At 44.3% G+C, this 13,199-nt stretch overlaps 1 protein-coding gene and 1 pseudogene across 1 annotated transcript in view; both read right to left on the bottom strand.

Moving 5' to 3' along the window:
- Nucleotides 1–548: 548 nt before the first annotated feature.
- On the bottom strand, nucleotides 549–1,025 carry LOC105716794 (sorting nexin-3-like; annotated as a pseudogene).
- Nucleotides 1,026–3,633: 2,608 nt separating this feature from the next.
- Nucleotides 3,634–13,199, bottom strand: part of FBXO32 (F-box protein 32) — a 42,477-nt gene continuing 32,911 nt past the window's right edge. Inside the window, exons 7-9 of the mRNA XM_012451600.2 lie at nucleotides 11,562–11,744; nucleotides 10,317–10,460; nucleotides 3,634–9,173 (exon numbers count right to left, since the gene is read on the bottom strand). Of these exons, the coding sequence (XP_012307023.1) occupies nucleotides 9,084–9,173; nucleotides 10,317–10,460; nucleotides 11,562–11,744 (417 nt within the window). The 3' untranslated portion in view covers nucleotides 3,634–9,083. The remainder of the gene's footprint in view (nucleotides 9,174–10,316; nucleotides 10,461–11,561; nucleotides 11,745–13,199) is intronic.

The raw sequence follows: 13,199 nt of genomic DNA on the forward strand, positions 1-13,199 counted from the left end.
TTTCTGCACACAAGTATGTATCTTATGTGTGCAGTATTGGAAACCAATGGTGTAGTGCTCCTACACATGAATTAGGTCAAGCGACAGAGACACATTAAAAGGAGGAAAGAGAAATATTCTAGTTAATCAAATGCAAGAAGCAAAGAAGACACAAAAACTGTTCAAATAAGACCAAGCCAGCAACTTTAGTTAAGACACTGCAGATTACATTGGAATAACAGGCTTGTGAGGCTATAGTGTGCACCACATTAAAACAGCAAGAAAGAGCTATTCATATAGAAAGGCTGGAATGAGGGATTTTTCACTAAAGCAAATTAACTTCTTGTCAACTGCCAAAACAAAACCGAGCATGAGTGTTAGTATACAGATGGCATGTTATACCAGTTTCTGAGCAGCATGCTAAAAGTTAGAACTTCTTCACTGGTGCATATCAATCATTAATAGTCACGTTTTTGCCCCTTCTTGCCAAATTTCAGGCATGTCTTATTTTAGATGGAGTATAGCTTTTATCTATTATTTCATCTTGTAAAAACATGTGAAGACAATGTTCATTCTGTGCCAGAGGATGACCAGCAACCCTCAAGTGATCTGCTTGCCTCGGCCTCCCAAAGTATTGGGATTACAGGCGTGAGCCACTGCACCTGGACAGAATTTGTTTATAAACTGCTCCAGCCCTTGTTTTCTTTCCTCAATAAAATTGTCATCAAATATTCCATCATTGCCTCTAAAAGGAAGCTGACGCAAAAACGCTTTCCCAGGGAGCAGAGGAACTACATCCTTGCTCTCTTTCTAATTCACTTTGCAGCCATTCAAAGTCACTGTATCTTCTTCTAACAGTAGATTCTTTCAGCTTGAAAATTTGTCTTGACCTTGATTTCGTAGGTGGTGAAGCAGCCCCAGCCGACCCCCACTGTCTGAGGGTTGCTCACATCGATCTCGAGGAAGTTGCTGGGGGGCCCGTAGGCATCATTCAGGTTCTGCGGCTTGGTGATCAGCCGCTGGGTGTCAGCCACGGTCTTCGCCATTTCGCTGTAGCTGCCACCGCTGTGGGCTCCCTCCGCCCCCTATTTTTTTAATGTATATATCACACAACCTTTTTGGCACCAAGGACTGGTTTCTGTGGACCAGAAGGATGTGGGGGGGATGGTTCTGGAATGAAACTGTTCTACATCAGATCATCAGGCATTAGATTTTCATAAGGAGCACGCAACCTAGGTGTCTTGCATGCACAGTTCACAACAGGGTTCGCGCTCCTATGAGACTCTAATGCCACCACTGATCTGACAGGAGGTGGAGCTCAGGTGGTGACCCTCACTTGCCTGCTGTTCATCCCCTTCCTAACAGGCCATGGGCCAGTACTGGTCCATAGCCCGGGGACTGGGGACCCCTGGTGTATATGGTTTTATTAATTCATTCAGCCCTGGCACTGTGCTAGGTACTATGCAATTGCCACATATGATGTAACAAAGTCCCTAGGCAAAGAAGTGTGATGGGAAATGAGATTTACTCAGCTGGGAGAGTCTTTAGTGAGACAGTGGCTTAAAGGTGCTAATCAGACAGATGGTAGATGGTAGGGGAAGAACATTCTAAATAGGCACACTACCTGAGCAAAGAAGGCTTGTCATATTTAGGGAATGGCGAGATTTTGTGATCCTGGTGGAGGTAAACCACCTCCAAAATGATCTCTAATTACTCTCATGCACCTTTTGTCATTTTCTGATTGACAGTTACTGGCCAGATCAGAGGGTGTCCCAGAGTGAAAGTATCAAGTAAGCCAGTCTCCTGCACATCAGTCACCTGAATAAATCATACCCACCTGGAAACACAGTGCAATTCTGAACCTGATTCTTAGACTCTTGTTGCTCAGGGAATAACAATAATCATTAACATTGACTCAGCTCATAGTTTGTGCCCTCTCCAAGCACTTCATATGTGTTAGTTCACTTAACCGCCTGAGCCATGAGTTAGGTGTTCTTAGAGTCAAGGAAATTGAGACACAGAGGGGTGAAGTGAGATGACAAAGGCCACTCTGCAGGTAAGTGGAAGGACCATGATTTGAACCTTGTACAGCTGGTTCTCTTTCTGGAATGCTCTTGCCCTCATTCCTTTGGGGCTGGCTCCTTCCACATCACTTCATCAGAGAGGCCCCTGCTGCTTCCGTCCTCACTGTCTTAAGTGGGTCCCAGTTGTTATTCTATATATCAACCCTTTGTCTATTCCCTTCATATTGGTTATTACAAATAATTTGTACTTGATTTCCCTCCCCTCCCCTTCCCTCCCGTCCCCTTCCCTTCTTCCCTTCCCTCCCCTCCCCTCCCCTTCCCTTCTTCCCTCCCCTTCCCTCCCCTCCCCTCCCCTTCCCTTTTCCTTTCCCTTCCCTTCCCTTTCGTTTCTTTCTTTCTTTTTGGAGAAAGAGTCTGGCTTTGTCACCCAGGCTGGAGTGCATGGCACTATCTCAGCTCGTTGCAACCTTTGCTTCCCAGGTTCAAGAGGGAGGCAAAGGTTGTCTCAGCTTCCCGATTAGCTGGGACTACAGGCATGTGCCACCATGCCCAGATAATTTTTGTATTTTTAGTAGAGAGAGGGTTTTACCATATTGACCAGGCTGGTCTCGAGCTCCTGACCTCAAGTGAGCTACCCACCGTGGCCTCCCAAAATGATGGAATTACAGGTGTGACCCACTGCACCTGGGCTGCCTTTCTTACTAGAATCTAAATTTCATTAAGGCAAGGACGATCCCATCTTTGTCGCCAAAATGAAAAAACCAAAAAAACAAAAACAAAAAAATCAAAAACAACCCCCTCACCCACATAAAAGGCAAGGGCAATTTCTGTCTTATTCACCACCCTATTCCCAGTGCCTTGCACAGGTCTAGCATATAGTAGCTGTTCCATGAATGCCTGTTGATGAATAAATTGGTGTTGACTTCAAAATTCATTATTCCCTAAATATTCTGCTGTGCAAACAGTATATGAAAATATTCAATTTGGCTGGGTGTGGTGGCTCACGCCTGTAATCCAAGCACTTTGGAGGCCAAGGCGGTCGGATTACCTGAGGTCAGGAGTTCAAGACCGGCCTGACCAACATGGTGAAACCCTGTCTTAAAAAAAAAAAAAAAAAAAAGAACCTAGAATTTCGCCAGGCGCGGTGGCTCACGCCTGTAATCCCAGCACTTTGGGAGGCCGAGGCAGGCGGATCACGAGGTCAAGAGATCGAGACCATCCTGGCCCTGGTGAAACCCGTCTCTACTAAAAATACAAAAATTAGCCGGGCGTGGTGGCACACGCCTGTGGTCCCAGCTACTCGGGAGCCTGAGGCAGATGAATCGCTTGAATCCAGGAGGTGGAGGTTGCAGTGAGCCGAGACTGTGCCATTGCACTCCAGCCTGGCAAGAGAGCAAGACTCTGTCTCAAAAAAAAAAAAAAGAAAATATTCAATTTAAGCATAATGCTGTATTATAGACTCAGGTTGGTATTCAGCAACAAGCTGATTTTTCTATGGATTCCTAGAAATTTTACAAAAATGGTAACAAGTTTCTGGGGAAGGAATATAAGTCTGAATAGGCAAAAGATAAACATATTTGGTATGATAAAAAACCAACTTGAATTGAGACACACTAAAAATACACCAGTGTGTGTTGTTGGAAAAACATTTATTGCAATTCAGTGTCAAAAGTTTTTTACAAAAATATGCCACCGTCTGGTACAAACAACTATAAAAAATCAGTTCACATGCAAGAAAAGTGTGCAAATAATTTATACAGAAGGACTCAGCTCACACAATATTAAATAAACATCTTTACATGTAATTGGTCTAACTTTATGCTTTAGTTACAATGTTCAACTCCCTCTAATATTTTTCACTTAAAAAAGTACATTAAAGCTTCTAAGCTTAGGACACAGGCTGTAATACACACCCACTTTAGCCAGGGTGATTGGCACTTGGTAGAATAAAGATGGCACCAAGGGTTCCCAAGTATAGAATACAGCTTGGAGCCTTCTGCTTAACAGACTTGTGCATCGTTAATTAAACAAACACATCTATACTCAAAGACAGAAGAAGTCATGTTTAAACTCCAGAATTAATGTTGTAGCAGATGGAGTTTCAAGAAGTTCAGAGTTTTGGAGCAGCCATCATTTTTGGCCAAATGGAGCAGGGCCTAAGTTTTGAGAGATTCTCCAGGAAGCTTTGTTTGCTGAGTGAATTCAAGGACACTTTGAAAAATGCCCAGCAGACAAAGTCATGAATATCACAGTCCCTTGCTCCTGGCTGCCTCATGGAATAATCCCCCTTTGGTTAGTAAAAGATGAGGTTTAGTGGAGAACGAACATCTGCTGGGATAGAAACGCATTGAATCTCATAGCTGGTCCTGAAGGAGGAAATGGAGAAGATGGGTTAAATGTACCTCTGAGTCTAGGGAGAGGAAACACCTGCTTTGGAATCTCAGTTTCTAGGAAGCAAGCCACTGCCCAGCCCTTCTGTCTTTTTTATAAAGACCGTTTTTGTAATAAAAATGTTAAGTACCCAAGGAAAAAATAAATTTGTCAAAATTTGCTGCTTTCTTTATAGCAGGCAGGTTATACTCATTGGAATGCCACATTCACAACAGAATCAGAGTTCTGTAAAAACATTAAGCGGCTCCTTAACTTCTCCAGTAAGAATCAGGGCCTTGAAATGGAAATGTTAACGGCCAGATGGCCAACACTGAGCAGTCTCCCATGCCTTCCACAGTGAAGGTCTTGAGAAAAATCACATCCAATGTCATGTGTCTCCAGCTATACCAAAAGGTGCTTGGGGTGGAGGGCTGGGGGCACCTGAAGTTGGCATTCAGCTCTGCCACTGAGTACTAGGTGGGCTGAGGCATGTCCCCTAAACATTCTGGACCTCTTTCTCATTTTGAAAGGCTGAAGCTCTAAGTCTAAAGTCTGGGGTAGCAGTTTCCATTCTTTGGAAAACCAAAGAGGGTTACTCTCCTGAATGAAACTGAGAAGAAAGTATCTACAGAAAACACTGAATTTAAAGGAATTATGACCTTGTTTGTTGAAACCATCAAGGACCCAAGATATATCAAAGAGCAACATCTCTGTATTGGCCTAGAGGTTCAGAGTGTTTTGAGGTCTGTTTAAGCACTAATAGGATTTTAGGCCAGCATCCAGTCAGAAGAGATGGTTCACAGACTCAGAGAGTTGGAAACAGATTTAAAAAAAAAAGATGTCAACATAGAAAATGATGATAGAGTTTAGTTAAAAAAAATGCACACATAAAATTACAGTTAAAAAAATTCACACATAAAATGGAGTGTTTGCATAGCAAGACATTGTTGCACTTACAGCCTGGTAGAAAAACATAAACTCAGGTGTATATTTTATAATAAACATTGTATTGAATGCTAAGAATGATATACTGTTGAACATCTCTTGAATGGTTTGCCTCCTTGTAAATCATACCAGTTGTTTAGACAATGGAAATTCCAAGCTCTTTCTCTTCTCCCATATTAAAAACAACAGATACAAGGAGCCTCTGTTAGTAGCAAGCTCCTCATGGGAGAGGGTATGTGAATCTACAAAGATGAGAACTGTGGAATAGCAGAATACACACCTATTACCTTACTTCCCAAGTGCTAGTAGAACCTGCTCTAGTGTTCAGAGTTTTGTAGTGCAAACTCAGTTCCTCTGAAATACGTCCTTCAAGCCACTTGAACGTAAACCTGATCATCTTTACACAAAAATCACCTCACAACTGATACATTGGGGATGCTTTCACCTAATGGCTTTTGTTCATCTGCCATTGACCCTCCCATCCAATTGATTTGTCTGTGTAAAGTAACAGCATTGAGTAATCATGCAATCTAGTTTAAAATGCCATTGGATTTTTTTCTGGGTCTTGCTCTCTAGTGTGAGCACTCTTGAGCTTCACATATTCTCCTTGTCCCAAACGCAGGGCCTTATTCTCAAGAGACTCTAGGCTCACTGCCCATAAACCTTTGAGTTGGACCAAATCTTAACATCCCTGTGGATTTGCTCATACTGCCCTGGGCGAACTCTTTCCTTATTTGGAAGTCTGAATTACTTCATATTTGACGTCTATTTTGAAATTCTGTTTTACAGCGTTTAGGATGGGGGTAGGTAGGCACAGGAAGGAGAGTAGAGCATTCTCTCTCTTCCAGCAATTTCCATTGTTGTGCCCCTTCTGGCTTTTAGACCAGCAGTTCTGAGACAGGCATTATTTGCTTTTGTTTGATAGGTCAGGTTGTCCGGGATGGTTTGTTAATATTATTGTTCTAAGAGCAAGAATTGTCTTAACTCTACTTACTTATATGTGAGGCTCTGGCCATACTTAACAGATACCACGTGGCACTAACACAGATGCACTGTGCCTCCTGTCCTGTTCCCATCATCCCCACACAAGCCACAACGTTAAAGACATGCCATTTCCATTCCTTTCCCTCTCCCTCTCTACCTGCCATTTTATTCCTTATTCTCCTCTTCCAATGAAAGAGAGCCACAAAGGTTGATTTCTTTTTCATTTTCCTTAAAAAATTTCCTTGACTCTGCCATACACCAGCTCCAGTAACACCGAAGGACAAGGGGAGAGCCCACTGGCACCATCTTGGTAAACATTTCAGAAGACCGTAACCCTTCTCTTGGGGTAGGGGTCGTCTTGCACAGATGCACATGGTTGCCTGGGGTCGATCGTGCAGGCATGTGCACTGCTGACAGTCTAACTGAGACCACTGTCCCAGTTTTGTGCTGACAGTCCACAGCAGGCAATGTTTCTGGGACTGCAAACCTGAAGGCGATGAGAAGTTTCTACTTTCTTGATCAGCATGAAGGGGCAGAGATCACAAGTTGATGGCGAGATGTGGAAGGTCATGAACCCCTAAATCTAAAAATGTCACTGAGAGTCAAAGTTTCCAGAGCTCTCTCAGTGACGGCACGCCCAGCTCCACCCCACGTCTTTAAGGAAGCTGCTGAGAAATTGGAGAGAACCTGACAATTACGGAAGAAGTAGCTTTTTATTTAACAGTCTAGGTCCCGCATTCCCAATGTGAGATTGATTCAGGGGAGAGGGATTGCAAAAACCAAAGAACAAAACGAAACCAAATCTTAGATATTACAGTGGCTCGCGACCCTCCGAAGCTCAATCTTACCCAACAAAATCCTATTCTTTCATATTTAATTTTTCTTATTAGGGAAAATTTAAATTCAATGTAATTTTTTTCTCCTTTGGGGGATGATAATGAAAAAAAACTTGAGAAATCCTGGTGTAAGCACAAACATTGCAAAGTGAGGAGCACCGAAGAGCAGTTCCTTCTCTTCAGAAAGCTGATATGTGGGTAGTGTGCTATTGAGGGCGGGGATTAAGAGGTGTTCTCTCACTAGCTTGTCTCTTGCCTCGTTTCTCTTCATGCTTGGCCATATTCCTCCTTTCCAGGTCACCCCAAAGGTCACCTCTTAAAGACACACTGTTCCTCAACTTGAATGTGGACCAGGTTCCTATTTCTGCTTCACTTATTTGCCAAGGGCATGCAAATTTTATTTGAAAAAAAAAAAAAAGCATATACAACTGCAAATATATGTACACTGTTGTAGGAAAGCAACAATATTCTATAAAAAGTGAAAAACAAAAACATCCCCCATCTGCTCCCAGGAATATTTTACGGAACTCATTAGGTCCTGAGATTTCCTTTCTTCCACAGCTACCTGCTGATATTTGCCTTGCAAGATCCCCTTGGAATCTTCGTGTTTTAACTACCCATCCCGGAAGCAAACTTCTTAAGATGAACTTGTGGTACCTCTTCTCCCTATTTAGCTGGAACTCCAGCCTTGATTTTTAATCACCCACCTTTGCAAAAAGCCCCAGCTCAGATGGACTCATTTTGATGTTGGCCCTAAAGAAAAGAAGCTCCTCAGCTCATCTCCCTGACAAGGGGAACAGCAATTGGTAAGCTGTTTAACTGGCTGATTGTAAAACCTGTCTTTCAAGCCTCAGCACTGCAGCCCCACTGAGTCCACAGACACAGGCTTATCCATGAAGATACCCAAGGAAGGAAGTTAAGCAGGAATAAGGAAGTCTTCACAGCTATTTTATTGGGTGACCAATTCTATCATCTTTTCTGCAGCAGGACGCCCTCTGGGACAGCTTTTTTTTGTTTTGTTTTGTTTTAGAGACAGGCTGGAGCGCAGTGGCATGATCATAGCTCACTACAAACCTCGAACTCCTGGGCTCAAGCGATTCTCCCCTGGGGACTGTTTTAAATTAGCTTTCTCTTCCCCCAAATGAGCTACAACATGACAGGAAAAAAGGAACATGTACTTTGGGGTTGTTCTGGTAAACAGACAACTCCAAGGAGGGCCCTGTTTGCCTGAAAAGGAAGTCTGAAACCAGAGGACGGTTGCCTCCAATATCCCTTTCCATTCTAAATCACTTTTTATGGTGATGAAAACACTTACAAGAAAAACAGACACTGCCTACTGGATCACATGCGTTGTCAGATAGGGCACTCTACGCTTTTAGAGGTAGACCATTGTGTGGTATCTCTGTAGGGTAAGGTTCTGTGCCCATGCAGGTTTACGATGGGTGGCGCTTCCTCCGCCTTCTCAAAACAAACACCAGATCAAACCCCCAAGCCCAAGGGTTTCTCCTATGTAGTTTTCTTTCTTCTTCTTTTCTTTTCTAAACACACTTTCACATTGTAAACAAAGCATTCTATTTTGTATTTGAGTTTTGCCCTTTTCTTCCTTGGGAACTCTAAAGGAGTTTCCGTGAACATCAAGAGAATTCCATTTTCACTGCTGAAACAGAATTATTGCCCTTATAGTCTTGCTGGCAAATTGTTAGAAAAAAAGTTTATTTACAGTATTTCTGCTTTTCCATACCAATCCTAGTGAGCAGTTCACATTCTTAAATTCCCCGTCAGCAACTGCGTTTCTCCCCTCCAATGTCCTCTCCATGACTTATCTCTGAAGATTCGAGCCAATGTTTAAAATGTACACTATTTACAAACGAACTGTCCAAATGCCATATTCCCAGCTCTCCAGGCAGCAGGGGGATCCTTCTGAAGTGTTATCATGTGCCGGGGTTCAGAACTTGAACAAGTTGATAAAGTCTTGGGGTGAAAGTGAAACGGAGCAGCTCTCTGGGTTATTGGCAGTGCACGGATGGTCAGTGCCCTGGAAAGAAACACATGGTTATGACATGGTTAGGTTCAAGTTCTCAGAGGCCGCTCATTGGCTTTTGGCACCATAAGGCATTTTCCAGCTTCAAAGCAACGATTCTCTGTCAATAATGCCACAGACCTAAATGGTGCATGTTCTCTCTCGTATGTGGGAGCTTTAAAAGTAGATTTCATGAAGACAGAGAGTAGACTGGTGGTTACCAGAGCAGGAAAAGGGAAAAAGAAGGGGATGCAGGGAAGTGGATCAATGGGTACAAAGATGTGGTATGACAGAAGGAGTAAGACCTGCTGTTAGATCAGTAAGTGAATACAGTTTACAATGATCTATTGAACATTTCAGGTTGGGTGCAGTGGCTCACACCTGTAATCCCAGCACTTTGGGAGGCTGAGGCAGGTGGATTACTTGAGGTCAGGTGTTCAAGACCAGCCTGGCCAACATGTCGAAACCCCGTCTCTACTAAAAATACAAACATTAGCTGGGCCTGGTGGCACATGCCTGTAATCCCAGCTACCTGGGGCGGCTGAGGCAGGAGAATTGCTTGAACTTGGGAGGTGGAGGTTGTAGTGAGCTGAGATGCCACCACTGCACTCCAGCCTGGGTGACAGAGTGAGTGAGACTCCCTCTCAAAAAAAATAAAAATCTGTTGAGTATTTCAAAATAGCCAGAAGAGAAGAATTGGAATGGTTCTAGCATAAATAAGTGACAAATATTTAAGGTTATGAATGTGTCAAGTACATTGATTTAATCTTTACAAATTACAAGAATTCCATTATCACATGGAATCTGAAACTACGTACATCTATGATGCATCAGTGAAAAAATTTTACAGGTCTGGAAAAACTAAGAGCTGTGTGTTTCCATGTGCAAGTGTGTACCTGTACACACAGAGAGAGGAGGACTTAAGGGTGGGTGAGTGGAACACAGAAAAAAATAAACATAAGAAGGTGAGGAAAATGGAGGCCTATAAAAGTCCTCCATCTCCACCCTCTCAGGCGCTGAATCAGTTTGCCCTCACTTTCAGCTAGGGACTGTGATGGGGAAGAGGCAGACAGGTGCTGGCCTCACCATGCTGGCTGGCACTCTTGGCTCTTAGGGGCTGGGCTGGGGGTCTGTGGCGGCCACTTCTGAGACACATACCTTCCAGGAAAGGATGTGACAGTGTTTGCAAAGCTGAAGGGTATCTCCATACTGCTCTTTCCTTGGGTAACATCGGATAAGTTTAAAATACATCTTCTTCCAATCCAGCTGCCCTTTTTCTGACAGAATTAATCGTTTGCGGATCTAAAATGAATAAGAGGAATTGCAAGAGAGTTTGTCAAGAAGATGGCTTGTGGTTTTTCTGGTTCTGAAAAGGTTTACTCTCATCCTCTTTCCCCTCTTTTGATTTCTCCGATAGCCATGGGGGAAAACTGTCATTATAGAAAGAAGTACCTTCTTAGCTCTCCTCAGTTAAACAGTAGCTTTTAACCAAGCTTAAGACAAAACAAAACCAAAAAAACCAGGTGGCTGGTGACATGTTACTAGTGACCTTTACTAAACTGCGGCTGGATGGTCCTTTAAAGTTTAGATGATCTCAATAAACAACTTCAGTCTTTTCTTTGCTATAGCCTTGAGTGATCATTTCCAGGGAGCTGTAATAACTGCTTGGCACTAGGGCTCTATTTTCTATCTAAATATTAGTGGCTTCATGAACAGAACTTGTTGAACTCACACATCCATATAAAGAAACTGGAAAAAGACCAACAGACTTGAGGCAGCATGATGACGGGAAACAGGCTTGGAGCTGGTGTCTGAAGGCCCAGATTCAAGGTCAGGGCCAGTTTCCTCACCCAGAGAGCCATCTCACTAATTCGGATGTGTCACTGAGCCATTTGTGGCTTTAGTCCCTTGATCTGTTTAAAGTGGGCACAATAATACCTATCCTTCCCTAGGCCATTAGAATAAAATGAAATAATACCTATAAAAGTACTTTTTAAGGCCGGGCGTGGTGGCTCACGCCTGTAATCCCAGCACTTTGGGAGGCTGAGGCAGGTGGATCACCTGAGGTCAGGAGTTTGAGACCAGCCTGGGCAACATAGAGAGACCCTATTTCTACAAAAATAATAATTAAAAAATTACCCAGGTACAGTGGCATGAGCCTGTAGTCCCAGCTACTTGGGAGGCTGAGGTGGGAGGGTTGCTTGAGCCCACGTGGCTGAGGCTGCAGTGAGCTATGATTGCATCACTGTACTCCAGCCTGGGCATGGAGCAAGACGCTGTCTCAAAAAACAGGGAAACCTGGAATGGGGGAACCCAGACCTCAGGCTCGAGCAGGGCGCCAAGGAAGCTGGGGTGGGAGATGGAGAAGGAGGGTGGGAGGAAAGCCTGCTGGGCCTTGCCGACCTGACGCTCAGAGAAGTGGTACTGGCAGAGTTTCTTCCACAGCAGCCGGTCTTCGCTGAGCACGTGCAGGTCGGGGGCCGCCTGGCCCAGGCTAACCAGGTCCCGGCCGTCGCTCAGCCTCTGCATGATGTTCAGTTGTAGGCACAAAGGCAGGTCAGTGAAGGTGAGGCCTTTGAAGGCAGGCTGCAGAGAGAAGGGTGATAATAGGTGAGGGGGCCGGGGAGCAGCGATTCACCAGGCCACACCCTCCAAGCATGCAGCTGTCCCCCTATCCTCCACCCTCGAGGCAGTTTATTGATAAAAGGTCAAAAGCAGTAGTAAATCTCCCCATCCTAAATGAAGTCACAGGACGATGGCCATGACCCAGAAAGAACAGCATGAGGTGGGCTGAGCTGAGTGCTGCCAGAGGGATCTCCTTACATTTCACGAAGCTTTCAACTTTCACTCTTAGAGACTCTCCAAGTATGGCATGTTGGATCCTCATGCTTCACTCAGTTCATACAATTACAAGATTCGCTGCCTTCCTGAAGGCCTCACTGCCCTGAATGGAGTAGCCCAGACTGCCACCCCAAGTCCCATGTCTCTGGCACCCTCCAGACCTCAGGTTTCTCCAGGTAGATTTACTCACTGGCACCCAAACACACCTGGCACAGCCTGAACCCAGTGTCTCCAACTTCCCAGTCCTCTCTGCTGAGCCACATAGTCCTCCTGCTCAGATCTAGTTCAAATCCACTTCCTCTGAAAGGCCTTTCTGTTTTTGTGACTCCTTTACGCACTGCACCTTCCTAGGATTCCTGGGATCTTTTTTAGACACTTTTTGCAATATCCTTCTTTTTGTCATGAACTTTTTTTCCCAAAGAAACTTTGAAGGGAATGTTCTTGCTGGAACTTAAGCTCTATGAAGGCAAGAATTTTAATCTTTTTTCACTACTGTGTCCTGGGTGTCTACAAGAGTGGCCAGCACGTAGAAGGCACTCAACAAATATCTGTAGAATAAATGAAGCCCAAATAATTAAATAGGTAGAAAGCAACACCACAAAGACTCTGTGCTGGGTTGTGTGTGTGTGCGTGCACACATTGGGAATGGCAGGTCCAGAAGCCTTTGGCCCAAGCTCCACCCTCCCTTGAGACATCTCTATTCCAACCTAGGGCTTCGTGGAACATTTTGAAAACTGGTGGTCTGTGGATAATATCTTGGCAATTAATTGCGAGCTTTTCCAAAAGCTTCTGGTACATCCCTGAACTTAATATATTCAAGCCTTTATTGTTTTAAATTTTGATGAGCTCATGACACCCTGCCCAGATGTACATCCTTGAAGGCAGGGTCTCACTTGGTGTCACTTTGTGTCCCTTGTAGACTAGCGCAGCACAAACCACCTGTTCTGAGTGCCTCCTATGGCCTGGTGCTAAGGCTGCTGCAATGAGCTCTTCAGGCTGGTGAGAGACCCAGAAGCAGAAACGAGTAACTGGAAAGTAACATAAAATAATACAGTAAATGGTGCCATGGAGGGAAGCACAAAGCGCTATGGGAAGAATCTGGACCCGGGGATCCGCAAATCTATTTGCTGATGTGCCTCGAACAGCAACAGGCTGCTGCCATCCAGATCAGTCAACAGACCACTTGGGACTGCGGTTCCT

This window comes from Aotus nancymaae, unplaced genomic scaffold, assembly GCF_030222135.1.
Source record: "Aotus nancymaae isolate 86718 unplaced genomic scaffold, 86718_ANA_hifiasm-v0.15.2.pri h1tg000036l, whole genome shotgun sequence".
In the NCBI taxonomy this organism is placed as follows: Eukaryota; Metazoa; Chordata; class Mammalia; order Primates; family Aotidae; genus Aotus; species Aotus nancymaae.